The following is a 22,894-nucleotide window of genomic DNA, read 5'->3' as shown; positions in this document are numbered from 1 at the left end:
GTTCTGATCCTCTATGGCTAAAATATATGCCAAAACATAACTCAAAAAATATTTTATGCAATAAAATGCAGTAATATTAAAATTAATAATTAAAAACAAAAAAATGCATCTTACATTTTTTGGATATTTTATTTTACAAAAATTGGAAAACAATGGAAATTTCGTACAGGATCTGTTTTATGCCAATGGTTTATTTGGATGAGACGTGGAATGAATTGATCCTGATGAAAAATCGGATGCATGGATGGATGGATGGATGGATGGATGGATGGCTTTTGTTGCCATTATTGAAGCATTTTCACACATGATGTGACCACTGGTAAGTTGAAAATCAAACAGTGTCTCATCATACAGAATCTGGCTATGATAAATGGTGTAAATTGGCGATTGCTAAATAAAAATAAAGCCCACCGGTGGGTTTTTCAGTTTTTATGTAATTACATATACAGTAATTCTATATAAAAGATGTCTTTGTACAAGCGCCAATACTCTACATTAAGTAACACTTGAGAATGTCCTTATAAGCCCTTTCCGTCCTACCTTCTTCACATGGTGTTTAACTCCCCCAGCGTTTGGGATCATGCAGAAGAGTCGATAACTGCTTCTGCTGTCTCCCCACAGGAGGAAGTTGAAAGGAAGCAAAGCTGTGGTCGTATTTGTTATCCTGTTGGTCAGAGGGAACCTTTCTAATTAAACGCTGTAAGGGGTCCTGGCAGGGATACACAGACTCCTTTCATAAAGCTGCACAGCACCTTGATGTTAATGGTCTTTCCCAACTGGTCAGCCACGGTCCAATTAAGCTTCGTTTAATGGCTCGACTTAACCCACCCAGTAAGCCACACGCACTGAGCGAAGACAGTTTCTTTCAGCGTGCAGAACATATTGCCGGGCGGAGGAAGTTATGGTGGAAAACAGAAGGAAACACAGTGTGTCGCTTCATGTTTTGGTTGAGCGACTCTGACACCTTTTAGACCCAAACACACAGACGCACATACAGGCCGAGCAAGTCTTGTTCTCACAACCACAAGTTTAACTGGAGCAACAGCACACTTCAAAATATAAAAAAGGCAACTTGCGTTCAGAGTGGAATTTGAAACGACTCGGAGCAGCCAGGGTGTCGGAACAATTTAAACCTGAATGACAATATTCTGTAGACGATGCATTGAGAGAGATTTTGCTGTGGAAATGAAAAAGTAAATTCCCATAGCTGTGCGAAGCTGTATAAAGCAAAAGTCAGGGCAGCCTCATTAAAAGTTATTAAAGCTGTTTGATTTCTGCATCCCTGTATGCTGTAAACCAAAATCAGCAGGGGAAGGAGAGGAGAGCAGGTTCATCTAAGCATACCGGCATGTAGCCAGGTGACAACATCCTGCAGCTATTGGTGCCATGATATCGTGCTGCTATTGGCATGGGATGATATTAAAATTTCATGTCACGATTAACCTGACTAATATGATTGCAATTCACGATATATATATATATATATATATATCCTGAAAATCATCAAATACGCTTAAAACTCTTTAAAATGGCACCAAAACATACTGGAATCACTTAACCTTTGTTTAGAAACCAAGATTTTGTTATGGGATCACAGATGGACATTTTTTAATAATAAGTATGCTCTCCCTGCATACATGAATCATAAATACTATAAATCATAATCAGAAATAATTCCTCCTGTATTTTTTCAGATCTATACCGTGATAGCACACTAGACCGCGTTTTCAAGTCACTCGTGATGATATTCACAATTATGCCAATAATGAAACAAGAGAGAGAGAAAGCGAGAGAGCGCTAGCTTCTTGGCTTGTTAGCACACTGAAGTTAGCATTTTTCTTGAAGCACCTCTGTGCCTAAGTACGCACTCACAGGGCTGCTAGCATGGCTGTCTTTTTTGACATACATAAAATATAAATGATTCTTCAGAGTCACACCGCCTATCGGTGCCCAGGCAGCCAATCAAATCGAGCAAGAGGCTAGCTGTCAGTTAGCTGTTGGGTGGCGAGAGCTACGGAGTATGTGACTTCATCCCATGTTGTGATAGTCATGCTGACTCTCCACAGGTGCACTAAGGGTTCTGCCCCACGCTCTTTGCCGAGGTGTTTCTGAAGCTGTTGCGTCTGCAGTTGAGGCTCGTTTCTTTCCCTCCCTCGAGTCTTTTCCTCCTCTTGGCTAAGTTGTGTCAGTGCACTCGGTCCGACTCTGGGGTCCAGTAGAGCAGAACTGGTGTCTGTCTCTTGTCTAATTAAAATACTGCAGAGTGCAGATGAAAAGAAGCGAGTTTGAGGCCTGACTGGTGATAAATAGTTGAATAGTAGTAGAGAATGGTATCAGCTTATTACTGTGGTTTAAGGTTTATAGCATATTTTGGATTTCCTTCCCCTTGCATTATCCTTCACTGCCCTCCTCCCATGATTACATCATCACGCTGTTGGCGTTGAGTAGGAGATATGAGCCTTGGCGTTAGCCCGCTGACACCAGACTGACCTCTCACAGCGGCGGGACGTCTGACTCATAGACAGAGAAAGCTGTGGCAGGAAGGGAAACGATCAGTGTCAGAAACTCGCCTCTGTCTCTCTCATTTCTCTGCAGGCCTCCATCTGTCAGTCTTTCTCTGTTTCTCTGTCTCTCACTTTCTGTCTCATTGTGTCTCTGCCTCTGTGCTTGGTGATGCAGGCCGGGCCAGGTCAGCGTGATTCAGGGCTGTAAGCCGGAGGAGGATTGGATCTATTTATAGTTCTGTCTGCTCTCTGGGCCACACTGACCCCGAAGTCTGTCACTTTTTCTGTTTCTGTCATTCATTTATCTCATATCAGTCGGTCTTCCTTTTACCCTGTTATACCCTTGGATAGGACGACGTTAGCCTGCGGTCTTTAACGAGCTCTGCGTCACTGTGATTTTCTTGCAGAGATCAATCAAGATGCTCACATACAACTTGTTTTTGTTCATCCAGGTTCCTTCCTTTTCTTGGATTGAGGTTAGAAACTAGTTTTTCCAGACCCAAAAACTGATCTGAGAGATATACAGCGAACAATATGTACTTTTAAATCATAGATAAAGCTAATTGTTTGATTAATCGGTTATTATATTTATCTGTGAAATTACAGGAATAATGACAAATGCCAATCGCAAGATACTTGAGATTAGATTAATGGTTTAAAATATCTTGTTTTGTCTGGCTAGCAGTGTGTGCGTGCGTGCGTGCGAGTGAGAGTTTTTAGTCATGCTAACAGGCACTGTTTTCATTGACTTGTCTGGAAAGGCTTTAAATGGAATCACTACGTTATTTAATGGCTTTGCTTGAAAGGAGAAAATGTGTGGATCAGCACACGCACACACTTGAAATGCACATATATGCACTCTTAATACAATATACTACTTGTCTCATTTTAAAAATGAAACCTGAACAAATGGATGTGTATGTTTTGAAACTAAAATTTGTATTTAATTTAATTTAGCCCAATACAAATTGGAAAAGGAAAAAATGTTTTCAAAGGGATCCCTTGACCTTTCACCTTCTATGGGTACCCACAAGTTTCCCTTTAAAGACATGCCCACTGGCATTTGCCATTCAGTTTGGGTTTGTTTTATCATGCAGTATACATATATAGGATTTGTTATTTAGTTTGTCTATTCTAAAGTGTCATATTTGAATATTTCTGCATACGTGGTTGCCTAAACTGTTTTGTAATTGCATAAAGTGGGTGCGACTGGAAAGCTGAGATTGTGGATCCAATGAGTATATTCATGTGTGATGAACCTAGTTCCCATCTGTTTGATTATAGTGAGGAACTTGACACCATTGTCTAAAAAGACCTGATTTTGAGTTGTATAGGATAATCACAGCCTAATGAAAGTTTACAACAAAAACTAGAGACCCAGGGCATCCAGAGGATTCTTTATTTTTATTCACAATAAGTGGGTTTACATTTTTAAATTGGGCACAAACTCATTAGACATAATAGAGCATGGGGATGCCATCATATACTACTGTATGGTTCTAAACCCTTATGCACTTTAACTATTTATTTTAAATAAGTAATCAAATAATACATAATGAGCATCCCATCAACAAACCCCTAGTCCTTTAAAAAGGGGGCAGAATGGTAAAAGGTTAAACTTGAGAGTCTGTTCTGTGCGTGCTAGTTGTGTCTAATCAGCGACTCGTCATGCTAATATCCTGCTATGCTTACAGTGCAGGTTGCCAGGTCGGCTCCAATCAGCAGATGGAGAACGGTACATGCCAAGCAACGTCTTTTTGTTGACTCGTCTCGTTCTCTGGCAGTCACTGAGGAACGGGGACTTTGACGGAGCCGCAGACCGACACGCTGACTATTTAAAAAGCTGGTGATGCCGGTCAACCTATGTTCTGCTAATACTTATAAACCCCCAGTAGTGTAGCATTGCCAAGTTATGAAATCTTACATTTTCTTGGAAATACTCTGGCTTGATCGGGTTGTGATTGGACATATTTTAAGTGTTCAAAGGAGCGGCTGTAAAAGGGTGGATTAATACATTTAACTTTCTATAAATTCTTGCTGCCGTATTAGTAAACTTGTCATTTGTTGAAGAGTAGCATCTTACAAAGCTCTGCTAATTTACAATAATAATGAAATAAGGAACAACTGTTTGGAGGGGGGGAAGGGTGTGTATAGATCATTTTTCCAACAGTGGATGTGGGCTGAAAGAAGCCATCTATCCATTCATCCACCACTCCTGATTGCTATTAGAGATGATGGATAAATGAATATGATGCGCTCATCACTCACTCCAATTGAGCTAAGTGCCGTGTGTTGTACTTTGCAGAGCAGAGAATATGGTCTCACCACAGCTCTCTGGAAAGCTGTAAATGGGGTGTGTGCATGTGGGTGGGGATGATGGAGGCAGGCCGGAAGTTTGACTCTCTACTTCAAATCCTAGAAAGGAAGGAAGGAAGGCAGGAAGGAAGGAAGGAAGGAAGGTTACCAAGGAACACGCACTCTGTAGTCTGAATCGTTTACAGTGTGACCTCACTCACAATTCAGCCTTCATCCCGTTTTTCCTGAAGTTGAGCAACATCAGTGGAGGGCCTTAAATGTCGCTGTTAGTCTAATATGTGACGTTTAGGTTTGATGATAAACTGACTCTTTCATATAGCTGATATTATAGAAGAATATAATATTTTTGTATGATAAAGAGTAGATTGCTAATTTGACCAGTTACCTTTTTTTTTGTATGTGTCAGTGATTAGCATCTGCTAAGCTGCAGTCAATTTCTCCTGCTTCTCTTCTTTTCCTATACAATTTGTCCCTTTTTATAGCCTGGATGTATTCTCTCATCTTTCTTTTAAAACTCCTCAGTCATTTCGAGTGTCTCTCAGCACCCAAAATCTATCACAAACATAATAAAGCTGTCGTCTCAGGCCAGCCTTAAGAAATAGGCCTGTTTTTGCTGGCTGATTCAACTTCTAATAATATAGGCAGCCAAAATAGCTCCTTCTGGCTCTGGGAAGAACGTTGTGGAATGTCTGCAGAATTAGTTTCTCATCTTCTGAACACACTGGTCAAGATGGGTCTATACATGTCTGCATGCAGAGACACGCAGGATAAAAGCTGCAGTTATTGGCTTAGCTCTGCGGGTCAGAGGTTTGGGGTCAAACTTGGGATAGCGTGTTAATGACCTGAGATTTCCTGCCAGAGCTTGTCGGCGGTGAAAGATTTAACAAAAACACAATGCACAAACCTTCAGAGCTAATGGAGATTTCCTCTTATTGTCTCTTGCTGCTAATTAAAACAGCCTGGAAGAAGAAGCATAATCAAACAAATAAATAAATAGTAGCAAATTATCAATATATGGCAGGTTACTGATGTCATGTCATGTATGTTGATGCCAATGCCACGTGATATTACACAAGTGTAATTTAATTTCCATACATTTAAATGCCTTGTATACACACAAGAGCACAAATTACATATTTATATAGTAGTTTTACATTTTTTCCGCTGCGCCTAGGGGCCCCTAGGTGTTTGCTGTGAAGGAAGGAAGTATTTTCTATTCCCTTTAGCTGCCAGTCGGGGATTTGAACTGAAGAACTTGAACTTATGGGTTCCCTCCACCTTATTATCTGGGTTCATTGATTACATATAACTGCATTCATTTCATCTCCAGTGTTGTCTCAGTGTGGGATTTCTATGTGTTTTGTATGAGTTCAATCTATATGTAGCCTGTTCTTCCCTCCTACAGGGAAGTCGGATTTGAGCTTGATGGGCTGATCTGATTGAATCAGCCTGGTCTGCTACAAAAATACAAATGAAGACATCTTAAATATAAATCTGCTTACCGTGAACATCCACCATCTTGTTGGCTGCCATTTGAATTAAACTTGCAAGTATGCCATTTAAGTACATGTTAAAATAAGTTTTGGTTTCACTTCTGGATGTGGACAGCGGCCTCCTGGGTGAAAGTCTTGAGTTCGTCGTTCCATCCGCCCACCCTTGTCTCCTTCCTGCGCAGACGCACACAGGCATACGCACCCACGTAATCAGCCCATCTGTCCCCTGAGACCAGCAGCTGTTTGGTGGCAGGAGTGTCCAGTATTAACTTGACCTCTGACACCCTGCAACAGGAGATGTCATCCGCTGTATCTGCCCGACTACCAGTCTGCCTATTCTCAACATGCAGCTGCTCACACACACGCACATGGATGTCCTCCCGTTGCCATTAGAATCATTAACTGGACACTGATTATATTAAGGCCGACCCCACAAGACTAATTTCACTAAGTGCAAAAAGCTTGTGCTAGCGTGTGTGTGTTTGTATAGCCAATATTTGACCTTTAAGCTTGTCTGGCTCGCTGTCTATTTTTTTGACATCCTGTCATTGCGGTCCCCTCCGACTCAAGGCGATGTGATGATGGCGCTAAATGGAAAGGTTTAGAGGAAAACGATGTTCAAAGCGGTGTAGGAGGAGCAGAAAGACGTTGGAGAGAATGGTAACAACATCGCGTTCGTGTGTTTATGTGTTGCAGCGGCACAGTTAAAAGAAAATCTTTAATGACTACACATATTCGCTTGTGCAGGCATTTCTGAAATCCTTCCAAACAAGATATCAAGTTTTAATGGTTGCAGAAACAAAATATGTATTATTTATTAGCACTGTATCTGTTAAAAGGTTATGAAGAAGAATCCGTTTCCAGAATGCTACGTTGCAAAAGTGCTATTGAACTGCAGTCAGATCTAGTGAATGTTCTGCATCCTTTGCTGTCGTGCACTTGTATGATGACTTTGTGTTCTTCTGTGTCCACTCTGTGGGTTTCTGAGAAGTGACCCCCCCCCCCGTTGTGTTTCAGTCACTGTCAACAAAGTATTTTGCTTCTCTTCCTGATACAGAAATTGTGTCCTTACTGGTTCCTCTCTCATTTTTCTGTTCTCAGATCACCAGAAACTGGATCGGGAGGCGAGAATCTGTCGTCTGCTAAAACATCCAAACATAGGTGAGTCATTTTTGTGAGCCAAGTGGATTATCAGAGCGGCTGTGTTTCAATTCAGAACATCGCATATAAGATCTTAAGAAATGAGAATTAAGTGGGCTTGGACATTTGATGAAGTTGACATCCCTTGTGTTAGGCTACAGAGACATCTGTCCATGTTCAACAAACTGATATAAAACTCCCAAAACACAAATCCTCATTCATCAGTCTAAGAGCTTGCAAGTTTAGTGCGTAGAAGGTAAACACCAGTCACAGATACAAAATCCACCACATTTAACCATATTTAACAGGGGGGGGTTTTGTGTACCCAGACAGAAGCAAACACGTCATCAAGTGAAACTGAAGATGTTATGTATGTTTTTTGAGCTTGGTGACCAAAATCAAAACTCCCTCTTCTTCTTCTGAGTCTTCTGAGTCTTAACTCAGTCTAATCTGAACACACTTGGCTCACGCTTTCTCAGGATCTTGTTATTATATTGGAATAAACATGTATATATCTGCTAGAAATCATGGTAGAAAAGACAATATAAATCTTAACTTAGAACTTAAACAATAACTTGCCTATCTTGCATCACTGCTAATAGCTAATTTGGCTAATTTAACGGTGCCAATTTGCCAAAATGTTTGAGTGTGTGCGCGCGCTCGTGCGCGTGTGTGCGTGTGCGAGCGTGCGTGCGTGCGTGCGTGTGTGTGTGTGTGTGTGTGTGTGTGTGTGTGTGTGTGTGTGTGTGTGTGTGTGTGTGTGTGTGTGTGTGTGTGTGTGTGTGTGTGTGTGTGTGTGTGTGTGTGTGTGTGTGTGTGTGTGTGTGTGTGTGTGTGTAAAACCCAGACAATAGGCAGTGGCCCTTTTGAGAAAGGAAGGAAATGACAAAGTGTCCTTGTGGCAGAACGGCAAAGTGTCTTATCATTCGGTAGTGTTCCGCTCATGCAGGATATGATAACGGCATAATAGCTATGGTTTCATTCATTCCCTCTTTCTTCTTCATTTCACCTGATTCCTGCTTCGTCTTTGTCCTCGTCTGCCTTTCCTTTCTTCCCTCAGCTGCTCTTTTCTTATCGAATTCTCAAGGGGAGAGTTTGTCAAGTTTTCTTTTCTTTAAACGCAAGCCGCCTGAAGCAAGAAGACAGGAATGTCCAACATTTTCAGGCCTTGCCATTTAAACCACTTGACACACCTTGACACAAGCAAGATTTCAATCTAGCTGTGAGGTGACTCGAGAGCTGCCAGTTTGAAAAACTGTCCTTTGCTGCCTGCTTCTGTGCTTCTTTAACAGAGAGAAAACCTAAAAGGAAATTACCAGTATCACATTAATTATAAATGATTAAAATATGGCAAATATTCTGTCAACTTTGTCAACCAAGAGCTGATTCGTGGTTGCCAACAAGCCAGGTGGCACTCAGGCTTTAGAAACCCTCTGCCGAGCCCTGAAGTGGATCACTTCAGATGGGCAGGGGAAAACTGTGATACCAACAAAACCATATAATTAGCATTGAGCTGATTTGTGTTAAGTGGTCCTTGTGCTTTGCTCCTGCTGGCCAGTGATCAGTGATGCATTGGTCACTACAAGCTTACAAAATGCAGGTTCACTGCAGCTTATTGACCAAGGTTTTAATGTATGGTTATTTCCGATACAGCTATCGCTATCAGAATTACTCTACATTTTCCGGCACATATCGGTTCATTTTACAAAATTCTCTTTTGCTGAGTTTAATGAAGCATATGCTTAAACAAATGATAGTTCTTGGCTTTATTGATCACTAATAATTGATATGATGTGTCGTCCCTGAAAACACCCGAACACAGAACACCTCTTAATATCAGTTTGAGGTTGAAAAGTCTCCTACTTTTGTTTAGAGTTTAAGTCGCCATCCAACTCCTCGTAACGCCGAACAAGCCGACCACCGAATATTGAAGTAACAAAGAGGAACTGGAATTATGAACTGTGATATTCAATAATTGTATCCACCTCTTCATATAATCATCTTACACAATGAACTGTGTCTTTCGCCCTCACTAGTGCGACTTCATGACAGCATCTCAGAGGAAGGCTTCCATTACCTCGTCTTTGACCTGTAAGTACATCACACACACACACACACACACGTACCACAGGTTCAAGCCGGAGGAATTGCTTCAGTCAAGCAACAAATAAGTTCACGTTTTTATTTTCCACTGAGCTGCCTTGATGAAGTTATTTGTAGACAAGACATTACAGTTACAACAACAGACACAACATTCATAGAGGCTCTCATCAACCCACCTATCCACACACCAATCCCAAAACCCCTCCATCCCCAACTGCTGCAGTTTATAACAATTGCTTATTGACTTGACATATCCAACCACCGACTCTTTAAAGATGAAAAATGCCTTTTTAACCCTTTTAGATGACATCCCCAGACATATCGTGCAACTATTTAACAATTTAAGCCAAAACAATTACAGAAAAAACAATTCTTTCATATTTTTACAATCAAAATCTACTCATCTTTTCTTCAAATGAAAAAGATTTGATTCACATCCCTTTTTAACTGCACACCGCTCAACTATTCAGTTTCAAATGGGAAGACCCAGAGTATAGAAGCTAAAGATGCACTTTCAACGGGACTTTATATCCCTCCTTAATATTAATCGTAACTTCAGTAACGTGTTACCAGTTTATACACAAGTAAAGTGAATTTCACTCCCTGCTGCTCACCATGTTTACACCACAAATAAACACATCTGAGACAAGTTTCCTTTTTTTGATATTTAAGTTGCTTCAGAGAAAACCGTACGTATTTTTCACATCCTAATAGCACTCTATTTCTGCTACTTGTGTAATATTTACTGTATCCAGAAATGAAAATGTCAGGACTTTCCCATTTCTAAAACAAAAAAAAGCAAATAGCAGTAGCTTTTTTTGTATTGACAAAAAAAAATGTCTCACAGTTACAGCCACCTTGCTGCACATCTATCTTTGTAAAATGGGTTTATCTTTGTAAGATGCATTTCCCCAATTTAAATGTGAGCTTTGAAGCATATAATTGTACAGGTTTAAAAAAAAACATGCTTTATAGGTACTTCTGAAGTCTCAGATCAAGCTCTAGTTTATTGGAGAAAAGTCATTCTTGTGTCTGGAACACAATGGATCTATGAAGACGTGTCGCTGCTAACATCAACGGAAATCAATATCCATGTTTCTATTCTGTGTGTCTGCAGCGTCACTGGAGGAGAGCTGTTCGAGGACATCGTTGCTAGAGAGTATTACAGCGAGGCAGATGCCAGGTACCGTGTCTCATCATGCCAACATCTTAACATCCTTTATGTAATTAATTTTCCTGCATATTTAGTCGTTGGTGGCTTCAACAATAAAGTTTCAGTTGGGTTATGAAAGGACGACATGTTTTTGCCATTTTAATCTGCGTCATTGTACTTTGTGCTTTAGTAAAAGAAGCGATGCTTGTGCTTTCTGCTACTTCTCTGAGGGTTATTTTTGACCGTGTGACTCAGGGCTTTTAAATTTAATTCCCTTAATAATTTATGACAAAGCTGTCCTAAGTTTTGAAACATTATTTCGGGCCTGTTGTCAGAAGTTGCAGTTGGTTCTTGCACTGAAGCACATTTCCTGCAATCTAAACTTCATCTGATGCTCGAGCAAATTTTGCTCAGTCATGTGGCAGTTTATTGACTTGAAATTGATTTCAAAATACAATAATGTTAAATAACTCTATGTGAACGTATAAAAACATTTGGTTCAAATATATCCAGTGTATGTACAGCCAGTTTAAGTGCTTCACCTTGAACTGGTAGTTGAAGCCACATGTCAATAACAGCTGAGCAACTAAGCAGATGTTACCTTGGTGATTGTTACGAGTGACAAATACACCCTACTGTTAAATGGGACTTTCACAAAACTAGCGCTCTTGGTCTGGAGGTTGGAAACATACATTTGGGATTAGAGCTGCTCTGATATTGATCTTTGCAGTTGATCTACACCAAAGACACAAAGGAAAGGAGAAAAGAAAGAAAGGCAGGAGATATGAGGTGACGTAATTGAGACGGGGCAAGAGTAAATGTTAGGGGTTGTACGATGCTACAATGAGTAAGGATAGCCGCAGGGTAGTCTGATGGGTATTAACTGCAGAAACAGGGAGGAGAATAACATGTGGAATCCAGATTTACGTCAGATTTAACGTCAGGACCTTTTCTTTTAATTTTGTCTCGCATAAAGACGGCGTCACTCTTCCTGCTCCTGACCCCGACTAATGTCAAGTTCAATTTAATTTCAAACAAATAATAGTATTTTTAACTGGGCATCAGACCAGCAGAATTGTTGATATGTAAGCTTAGGAAAAGCTTATATAAGACCCCCCGCCTCAACAACACACTGCCCGCTCCACTTCCTTCCACACACTCATTCACATAAAAATGCACCAAACTTTTCTCCCACATACACCAGTTATCCTCTTGTGCAACTATGTGGATAATACATCTTTTCCTTCTTTTCTACGGCATGCGTCCAGAATCTTTCTCTCTTTAGTTCATCATTTCTGTTTGTTAGACCTTGCTGGGCACAGTTGACTTATTTTTTTTTTTTTCATGGATTCAATAGTCTCATTTGCGTTACCTTTTCATGTCATATGAATTCACAACATACATTTGTTTTTTAAAGACCCACAAAGGACCAATGAGGGGATCGTGAAGAAGATTTGAAAATCTTCACATAGCGTTTTTTTGCTTCCACTGCTTCAGTCTGCGTCTCCTGTCATCTAGCTGATGGGGGCTGACAGATGTGTCTCTCCATGGTATCTCACCCTTCTCTCTCTCCCCAACCAGCCACTGCATCAATCAGATCCTGGAGAGCGTCAGTCACATCCACCAGCATGACATTGTGCACAGGGACCTCAAGGTGAGTTATCATATACCAGTAGTGAATACCATCTTTTGCGGAAATCTCTTATGAACAGCGCTGTGTTGTCAATCATGGCATGTGGAGATTTGCAACAGGTCTGAACAGACATGTGCATTGTGACATTGGATGACTTGGAGTCATCCATCCCTCTCTTTACCGGCTTCGTCTACTCCCACCTTCATCTGTGTCTGTACCCCCCTCCCCTTCGCCCTCCGTCCCCCCTCTTCCATTTCCTTCCTCCTACTCCCCCTCCCTCTCCCCCCTCCTGCACTGCTGAGGAGTGACGAAAGCAGACCAGCTGCTATTTATAGCCTGTCTGTGGATGAGACGGCGGCCAGTGACGATTTCCCTCTCAGCAACGCTGTTCACCCCAGAAACCAACAGCACTCTGACCTCCTCAGCTGTGATTTCATTTACATAATATGGTGATTGAAGACAGTGACGGGAGCTGAGATTTTAACACCGTGGTAATTGCACCATCAGTTCAAAGTAAACTTTAAATAGTTTACTTAACAATCTGGTCTGTTCCTTTCGACAGAGGGAAATGAAACCATTACTCCACTGTAAGTAAGACAAACATAATTGTGAAATAAACAATCTGGTGTTGTGTGTGAGTGGCGTAAATGGACCTTTATTGCGTTTCATTGATTTTTAGCTTTCATATGGATCTCTGTATCACATGAACTCGGAGAGAGAAGAGTCTTAGAGAGGCGATAATGATGACAGAGGATGAGGTCAGAGGACAGAAGTGAATCATCACTACATTCATTGTTAATGGACAACTCTCTTGATGTATTCAACCTGCATCAGTGTTGCATCATTCTGTGCACATACATATTGTTTAGACCCACTGAAGTTCTAGCAGAGATCCCAAGTTTCTAAAAATACTAAATTCGTCTGAATTTGGGAGGGAGAGCGTTTCTAAATTCACGCACACGACATCAGAATGAAGGAACATAAAATCAAATCTTAAGTTTTAATATTTTACTCAGTTAATATAATATAATACAATACATTACATTTCATGCATTTTGCATATATTTTTGCCCAAAGCGACAGTAAGGGCTGATACAGAATAAAAAGCAAAAAAGCTCCTATTAAGCCACAGTCCTCCAGTTGCCCAGCACCAAAAGACAGAGTTAACGACTCGCTGGTGAGCAACATGGGGCATTTAGCAACCTAGAGCTTAAGGGAGAGTTAATACTGGGCTTTGCTGCCTATGTTGCTGTGTTTTTGCTGGATATGTGAAAGGGCAAGGATTTGCTAACATTTCGACCACAGCAACTTTATAAATGATTTCATGTCAACGGTGTGTTTAAAGCTTAGCCACAACAACAAAAAAATCAATTGTTGCTGCTTTAATTCATTAGTCAAAAAATCCTCCAATCATCTGACAGCTGAAAAGAAAGCACCATCTGACTTCCTTCCTGGGGATAAAGCTGCCGTGAGCAGCATCTGTAGTGGGAGTCATGAAATTAATAATAACGCTAGCCAAGTGTGCCGTGGAGAGGTGTGACCTCACACGTGGACGCATCATACTTTTACCTCCCTGTCATCTTGGGAGGGCCACGGGCTAAAGGGAAAACAGGCATTAGAGAGAAAGAGTTGAGCGCTGTCGGCTGGTGGCAGGCTGGGTTGCCATGGTAACTGTAGGGTGAGGTCACCCGGCTGCTGCAGCGCCAGCGTAGGGACTCATTATGCCACCTCCCATCTATCTGTCTCCCTCTCTTTTCTTCTGTTGCTTTCACTCCGGCCCTGTGCAGTCGCCCCCTTTCTCTCTCTTTTTTCCCCTCAGCTAGAGGGGAGGAATGAACGAAGAGAGGGATGGACACATGCACGGATAGCTGGATGAAACAAACTGTCAGCATTTAAGGCAATGGGGACAGCTTACCACCACACACACACACACATTAGACCTGGAGTTGGAACTTATAGATAGGGCCGCCACGTTGATGAAGAAAAACATACATTTCGTTTATAAATGTTTGCATATCAATACGCAAATTAGGTAGGAACTGCGGCTCGACAAACAAGGTCCTATAGGTCTCAGGAAGCAATGCAGGATACTCTCTAGAAGACGCATCCAAAGACTACTTATCAGTACACCTGCTCACTATGCTAACGTTACTCATACTGTCAAAGTCCTAGCCTACCCAACACAGTCGTTCACGTGACCCTCGTCTTGCACGTCGTCCCTCGATAGTCTCCTCAGGCAAAGCTGTTGTGCGGGCTTTCCTTTTCTTTCCGAGGAAGTGGTTATCTGTGGCTTTTTGACGGTCGACTTAAGAGGAGACGGAGTTAAGTGACCTTTCAGCTTGTCTAGCGGGTTTCTTTCCCAAGAAAGAGGCCACACTGTTCACTGTGCACTGACACAGACACCGGCCTGGGATCTGATCCTGGTGTGAAATGATGGCAGGGGAAACCCAGAAACGTAAAAACAAAAGCCGAAAGAGCTTTCAAGGAAAACAACCGCAGCGTGTAGGCTTTAGGGTGGACGTCGCAACTACACCAAGAAAAACTGGCAAACTTGACAGAGTGTAAATAGTTTTTAATTGTTGGAGTCAAACCCCGGACCTTCTTGCTGTGAGGCGACTCTGCTAACCACTGAATAAACAGGTCAACCCTATATGATGAGGTCAGAAGCAAAACGAGTCAATCCAAAATTTACACTGGTGTTGCCTCAGTTTCTTCTTCCTGTCAGCTCTTCCTTACGTGATGGAAACTATGAAGTAAAGAGAATGCAAGGAGGAAATTAAGACACCTAAATCACAGTTCATATGTCCTTTTCTTTGACAAGTCCAAGTGCGATCAGAAGGACAGTGTCAAAAAGGCTGTGTTGAATTCAGTGACGGCTGACTGACGAGGGCTTTCCTTTGGGGGAAGCCTGCTTGACCAAATCACGCCTCATTACTACTGTAGATGTCATCGAGCTCCTGCAGCTCATCCAGTCATGCAGACAGATGGGACATTTACTCAAGGAGGGTACATGCTCATCTCTTTTGCACTTAATTGAATTATGTTTTGCTCATAACTGTGCTAAAATGTATTTTGCTATGTAAAAATAATAGACAGTATGTACTGTGATATATTTAACTCCCTGTTCTTATCAAGTGACTTGTCTTTTATTCATTTCAGCAGAAATTGATGGGGTTTTTTTGTGTGTTAGTCTGTAAAAATCTGAAACTAACTTGTGTTTGGCATTTGTCTGTATGTTTGACATTTTACAGATTGACAAAGGAATATTGAGAATATTCATTTGTTTCAAATATTACAACCTAAAGAACTATTTATCTGGTTACAGCCAGAGAACCTGCTGCTGGCCAGTAAGATGAAGGGAGCAGCGGTGAAGCTGGCAGACTTTGGTCTTGCCATCGAAGTGCAGGGAGACCAACAAGCATGGTTTGGTAAGACGAACACTTAGTAGCAAGCTAGAGTTTATATTTCAGTACGTAATGATAGTAATGTGTTGTATTTTTGTTAGTGTAATCCGTTTGAAAGCTTCTATCATAGGCAACTGTACTCACTTTAGGTTTTTGAAGATGTTTGGCCTCTCATCCAAGTGTCAGAAGTCGAGTTCAGAAGTAAACTGAAGCTTCTTGGTTGAAAGAAGTCCAGTTGCCTATGATAGAAGCTTTCAAAGATGACCATGACCTGAATGACTTATAACCTTCACAGATGTGTTACACAGAAAGAAATAAAGCACACATATAAGGGAAAGTCTAAATAATCTGATGAAGAATGTGGAGATAATGTTATTTGTCTCTCCAAAGCATATTTACACCAATATTTTAGCTTTTTGTAATTATTGATACAAAGATCAGAAAGGCTCGTGTCTTGTCTGATCTTGTACAGATTAGTATTATTGTGTTGCATTTTCATTGACAGATTTCCCACAAAGTACAATTGTATTCTTGCAGGTTTTGCAGGAACTCCGGGTTATCTGTCCCCGGAGGTGTTGAGAAAGGACCCGTACGGCAAACCAGTGGACATATGGGCATGTGGTCAGTTTCTGCCTGCTGCATTCACTTGCTCACTAATATTCATCAGGATGATGATGCCTCTGAAACTCCATTAGGCATGTTTTTGTATGTATTATTATTTAGATTGTGTGTGTGTGTGTGTGTGTTTCAGGTGTGATCCTGTACATCCTGTTGGTGGGCTACCCTCCCTTCTGGGACGAGGACCAACACAAACTGTACCAACAGATCAAGGCCGGGGCATACGACGTGAGCACTTCTCCCTCATGTCCTAATACCGTCCTTCCTCTACGTCAGGATGCGGGGAGCTGCATGTGTGTTGTTTGCGTGCGGAACTCCACTGCACTTTCCCTGGAAACTGTTTAACATGAAAATGACCGTGATGTAGGATCATTTTAGAAAGTTACAAGGGGAATTAAGAAGAGGGCATGGTTCCCTCTGCCGCTGAGGTAAAGGCCACAGAGTGCAGCTTTAATGAATGCTCCTTTATGGAGCTCATATTATTTGTGGGCGCATCCCAGGTTGGATCCACGAAGATGAGAGTGAAGGTTCATAAGTCTGTTTTAGAGCTCATCTGTGTTCATAAAACTTCCACGCCAAGTGCTCAAACTAAAGACTTACAGTTACACCTTAGAGTGGATGAGAATTCCACACCTTTACTTGAAAAGTGAACAAACTTTTTTTTGCATATAAAGTGTCACACCTCTTTAAACACACATTTATATTTTAGTTTTTAATTGCTTGCTACTTGTTATTGCAGGATTTTCATCAAGCTTTAGAAGGAACAAAAAGTGATACACTATGGGAGAGCAATGGGCTTATTTATCAGATCGTCTCGTAGTCCTCTGGGAGATAGGAATTTATTACCCGTATTAATTTCCATAATTGGAAGCAACCACATCTAATGACTGTGCATATGAGCACACTGATATGAAGAGACTGTGACAAGTACTTGTAATAATAGGCTCGTTCGAGATGAGCCAGGCCTGCGCAGAATCGATTGCCCCCCATTCTTCCAGCACCCTTGCTCCGACCCATCATCCAACTCAGACTTCTCACCTGTAAAGTTGCGTGACGCCAAATTGAGCCAGGAACGTGGGGGAGCCAATCATGGCCCCTTGCCCCCGTGCTCAGACCACGGCCATCTTTGAACCCTCATTTGATCTCTTGAATTTATCAGTTAAGACTGTCAGAGTATTTACTAAATATCCTCTTGCTCAACTCATCATATAAAGGACAATATGAAAATAAGTGCATTTCATAGTCTAATTCTTTTTCACCCACATAACTGACAGAGCCTACTCTGGTCATAAACATAACATCCAGTCTCCAGATGTGATGATAATAAAATAGGACTCCTGTTCACACATGCTCCTCTGATTTCTGCCTTAGTATCTGGTGTTTTAGCTCTTAAATATGTCTTTGACTATCCTAAGATGACAATGAGTGTGAAGGCAGTTGTTCCATCATACAATATTCACTGAAAGTGTCTTTTATTGCCCTCTTGTTCAGTTTCCTTCTCCAGAGTGGGACACAGTGACCCCCGAGGCCAAGAATCTGATCAACCAGATGTTAACGATTAACCCCGCCAAGCGCATCACCGCCGACCAGGCCATCAAGCATCCCTGGGTCTGCGTAAGTCACACTCGTCCTCTTCAAAAGAAATCTTTTCCAGCATGCAAAATATTGGTGTTGATTGTGCTAGTCTTAAAAACATGGACTTCTTATTAATGTAGAGGCCTGCATTCTGTACTCGAGCAGAATTGGTAGTCACTCACATTTGCTCAAAACTACATGTAAGAACTTTAAACATTTGGATGAATGTATAATGTAATGCTACAACCACATAAGTATGTGGTTCTGATTGGCTGGCAGGTCTCCATTTAACTCACTAAACAAGTTAAATAGAGTTGTAAACTGTGACAAGCTGCACCCTCTGGATGGACATTTCCACACTCGTAATTCCCTTTTAAATATGTGGTTTTAACAATCATAGATAATTGTTCTGTAGGTTTATTTTATTGGCCGTCCGTTTTCATTGTCTCAACTAGTTTTCTGTGTTTTTCCGTCGTGGCTTTAAATACGGCAATACCCATGAGCCTCGGCCGCCTAGTGAAAGGAGAGCTGGAGCGAATTCAATACGCCTCATTGTCGCAGTTGTAAACAAAACATGGTGCCACAGTTATCGAAGGCATTGTAATTAGATGTTTCTCAGTGAAAATGCAACTTAACGTCTCACCTCTTGCTTACCAGTTTATGTTTACAGGATTGTTCGTTTTGGGCTTTTTTTTTTTAATCAAAGAACATGATATTTTTAAGCAGTTGTTCATCTTTTGTGTTGGTGATTTAACTGGGAGAGTTTCATGCCTTTCCAAAGCTATAGATGTGCTCAAACTGTGGGTCAGGTATCCAGAGCAGCAGCACCAGCTACTGTTTCACAGCACAATAATATATTCATATTTCGAAGTCAATGCATAATGCTGTTTCCTCTCTTCGGCATACAGCAACGCTCAACTGTGGCCTCCATGATGCACCGTCAAGAGACTGTGGAGTGTCTGCGCAAGTTCAACGCCAGGCGGAAACTTAAAGTGAGTGTGGAGATGCACACACACACACGCACACACACACACACACACACACACACACACACACACACACACACACAGACACACACAGTCCTCATAAAGTTTATTCTTGTGTCTTTCTAGGGAGCGATCCTCACAACAATGCTGGTGTCCAGGAACTTTTCAGGTGAGCGTTGGCAGTGATACCGGTCGTACATCAAGAGAAAACAATCTGATTTGGCCCCTAGTGCTGCAGTTTTGATTTCACACTTCAGGGGTTTGGCTCGGATGTTCTCCTCATAAGTAGATTGACCACCAAAACCCCGTTCACTTTGTGATTGAACGCTCGATTTGTGGGCTAGCCGTTGGTTTATCAAGCTAACGCATTAATGCTATTAACCTTGTGTTTATATGCTGTCATGTCAAGCAGCCCCTTTGGATTACAGCCAACTACTTTATACTGGTCACGATGGTTCTAGATTGAACAGACAAGCCGGATCTCTGAATTCCTTTATACACAACTGCAGACATGTTTATTAAATGCGTTCCCATCTGATGCCTATAAAAAGGAGTTGGGTATCAGAAAACATCTCGTCTTCAGTACGACCGCTTGATCCGAACACTTTCTGCAAACCCATGTCATTCTTCTCTAATCCACACTTTAAGCAAATAATTAAAAAAAAAGGCTTTCAGGCTTTAGTGAAGCTCTTGTCCCGCCCGGGCCTCCACATTGAATCCCTCTCTGTCCAATAGTGGGACGGCAGCATACCAGCCCTGCCGCTACCACCAGCACGGCCGCAATGGCACAGGAAGGTACGTCTGCTTGAGGGGGTGTTGGAGTCGGGCACTGCCAACTTTGTTGTTCAGGCTGTTGGCATGGGGCCTGGGCTGCTTAAACCTCTCCACCTGCTGCCTGCTGCCTGCACACTGATGAGACACTTTTCAATGGGAGTTATTGCATTGGGGGCATCTTACACACAGACACACACAAGGAAACCAAAAAGCGGAGCTCAGCTATTGACTTTCCAGTCCCGCTCCATGTCCTGATGCTCTAATGAATAGAGCTCCTCTCCACGACTGGCTGTTTAATTTCCTGTGTTGAACACAAGAGCCATTTCAGTGACACCCAGCGTGACCTGCTGACATCCCTCCAACTACTGCAGCTGCCACCTAGCGAAGCTCTGTTTACACATCTCTGCATTGACACAACTCATGCAGGCTGCATATTTTCCTCCGCGGCATGAACATTTTAGGCATTCATATTAATAAAAATCAATCGATAGACCCGCCAGCCTTCAACCTCTGCAAAACTTCCGGTTTTACCTCCTTGGAGTTGGTTTGTATCCTTGGTGATGCCCAGCTGATGCCTGCCTGTGCTCGCTGCAACCTTCCCTCCGCATGGCTCAGGCACCAACAGCCAGCCGAGCATGTGTATGAGCGTACAGTTTCACTACAGTATGCAAACCTGCATGGGAAGCTGTATAAACAGAATGCACAGTGTTCTTCGTTATCTATTTCCCTTTGCCTCCTCTCTCCTGCCTGCTCCGGTGTATTTGTGTGAACAGACAAAATCACAAACAGCCTAAAGGCATCAGTATGCTTCAAAGAAAGAGTTTGTAGATCATCAAACAGCATCTGAAACCACCTGCCATCAAACAATGCATTTACGGGTCTATGTGCAAGTTTTCTGTCACTTTTCGTAGCCAAAAATACGAAGACGTCCCCATTTGTATGATTTATCATGTGTTGTCGCCCTCTAGGGGCGGCTTTTAACAGCAGTCATAGTGAACTCTTTATAGGTGGAATACTAGCCACGTGAAAGGGCAAACTGCTTTTGTAAAGTGTATGCTTCGCCGTCAAGCTGTTAATAAAGGATTTACCTTGATGCTGGATTAAATTCCCTCACTCACTGAGCTACATACAGTGTCAAAGTGAAAGATCTGTTTGAATTTGCGGAGTTTGAAGTGGATGCTGCATGTTTATAAGCCACCGCCATCGCATGAACCCAAGCTCTGTGAAAATGATCCAAAGAATGCCGTGTAAACTCACAGTAACAGCCTGACAGGTGTTCCAGCCTGCCGTTGTCATCTTCACGTCTGTTTTCCATTCAGATGTTAAGCTGCAGATATTAAATGCTATTACTGTTTTCTTGCCTTCTTCATCACCCTCCTTCCTACTTTATAAATGGAAGGTAAGGGACTAACACATATGTGTTTATACAGAATGAGTGTGCGTTTTCTGTGTGCGTGTCCATGCATGTGGACATTTCTTCTGTGTGTCGGTGTCATGTTATAACCGTGTGGTCAGACTGAATGTAGGCTCACAGACAGGTTAATTTAACATGAGCTGGTTAGAATACAGTAAGTGGTGTTTGACCTGCAGAGTATACGCCAAAGACTATTTGACATTTATCACAAAAGTTGTTCAGTGGTTCTCATGGCGAGGGTTATTTAGCACCTCATGGTTTCAGAGAGGAACTTATTCAAACATTGAATTCATTCCTCAGTTGATTCATTCATGATGCTGTGCTGAGATTTATGTTCGTGTTTTGGGGGGCAAAGAGGTTGTGTTGTTGTTTTTTTAACTGCTTTAAATGTTGTAATTGCTCCCAAAAATGTGTATAGTAATAATTATAAGATGCCCTTAATTGGAATGAACCAGTGATGGAGAAGCAATACTTTTGGATTGGATACTTTCTCAGACTGTGTTTCTCTTCCTTTCAGCGTGCAAAACCTTACTAAACAAAAAGTCGGACGGTGTGAAGGTAAGTTCTCTGACCCACGAGGCTTTTATTGACTTAGCTGCTTCTGTCTTACTCTTCCTATCTTTTGTTGTCTCCCTTTTGGACTCTCACCCTAACTACTCTCTAAGAACATGTATTTTTGTTTAAATATTAAGGGCTTATGGAAAAAGCATTTTTGTTATTTATGTTGGCTTTGTGCTGTGGTGCAACTTTGTTTAATATTTTTGTGGCTTAGAGAAAATGATTGATCTTCAAAATGAAGTAGCCGCTTGATCATGTTTGAGTGAGCAGTTAACGGCGGGGTACAGGTAAGAGCAGATGTGAGCTAAGTGAAAGTAAGGAACATAACAACTCCAATAGGCTTTTAAAATGCTATTTGTTTTGTTCATCACCAGCTTTTCCTTTGATTCACAGCGATTTGAGCCGCCATCACGTCTCAGTGCTCACTTTGCTTCGATCGACAGTCAGCGTCAATGCATGCAGTGAAGTGCCATGATCGATAAGGGCCAAAAATAAAATTCCTTTTAGATACAGTGAATTAAAAAATAACTAAAAGACATTTTAAAAATAAACTGCACGACCAAAATTGAATTCCTTCAGATCTCCATTAAAAAGTAACTCCCTATATTGTTTTTGCAGCTGATTTATTTATTTTTTTATCTGCTGAAGCCCTGTTATTATCCCCTTCTCATCTTTGTTCCTGTGTAAGCTTGTGCAGCCGTTTTGTTTTTCTCTCTGGGATCAGTCTGGCAGCTTCAGTTTTTACTCTTTTAATTAGTTCCTTGTTTCCCGATGACCCCTTATTCTTTTTCCTCCTCCTCTCCATTGCTGTCTGTCAGAAAAGGAAGTCCAGCTCAAGTGTTTGTTTGCATGGTGAGATCGGCTATGTCGTTTGTTTTTATTCTTTAATATCTCTTCGTCTTTTCGAGTCTTTCCCCCTCTGGTCCTCCCCTCCTCCTCTCTGTTTCATTTGCTTTTGTTTTTTGTTCTTTTGGGCAGAGACGCTTGAGGCATTGTCTATGACAATTTTCGTCTTGTCTGATTTCTGTTGGATTTTCCCAACTCCATCCGACATCCCTGCATCCCCTTCTGCAAAAAGTGCCACCAAAACCATTGCATTTCCTGACAAAAACACACAGAAGCACACACACACTTCCAATTTTCCTCTTATGATGTCTACGATCAGACATATTGACTTACTCACATGAGTGAGGGGACATTTTAATCACTCAAAACAACAGTAT

General features: G+C 41.6%; 1 protein-coding gene across 12 annotated transcripts in view; it reads left to right on the top strand.

Annotated features, from left to right (window-relative positions):
• Positions 1-22,894, top strand: part of camk2g2 (calcium/calmodulin-dependent protein kinase (CaM kinase) II gamma 2) — a 46,535-nt gene that overhangs the window by 10,173 nt on the left and 13,468 nt on the right. For 8 of the 12 annotated variants that reach the window (XM_084020751.1, XM_084020750.1, XM_084020749.1 and 5 more), the window contains exons 3-13: positions 7,415-7,474; positions 9,490-9,544; positions 10,674-10,739; positions 12,291-12,363; positions 15,668-15,770; positions 16,284-16,367; positions 16,498-16,592; positions 17,856-17,978; positions 18,848-18,931; positions 19,052-19,094; positions 21,631-21,671. In XM_084020751.1, the coding sequence (XP_083876877.1) occupies positions 7,415-7,474; positions 9,490-9,544; positions 10,674-10,739; positions 12,291-12,363; positions 15,668-15,770; positions 16,284-16,367; positions 16,498-16,592; positions 17,856-17,978; positions 18,848-18,931; positions 19,052-19,094; positions 21,631-21,671 (827 nt within the window). Of the gene's footprint in view, positions 1-7,414; positions 7,475-9,489; positions 9,545-10,673; positions 10,740-12,290; positions 12,364-15,667; positions 15,771-16,283; positions 16,368-16,497; positions 16,593-17,855; positions 17,979-18,847; positions 18,932-19,051; positions 19,095-19,660; positions 19,721-21,630; positions 21,672-22,489; positions 22,880-22,894 lie in introns of those variants that run through there. The other 4 variants (XM_084020745.1, XM_084020740.1, XM_084020741.1 and 1 more) reach the window with 3 other exon arrangements.

The sequence above is a fragment of the Eutrigla gurnardus genome (genome assembly GCF_963514095.1).
Source record: "Eutrigla gurnardus genome assembly, chromosome: 11".
Lineage (NCBI taxonomy): Eukaryota > Metazoa > Chordata > Actinopteri > Perciformes > Triglidae > Eutrigla > Eutrigla gurnardus.
The sequence above is the reverse complement of the archived record's forward strand: the minus strand, read 5'-3'. Positions and strand labels throughout refer to the sequence as shown.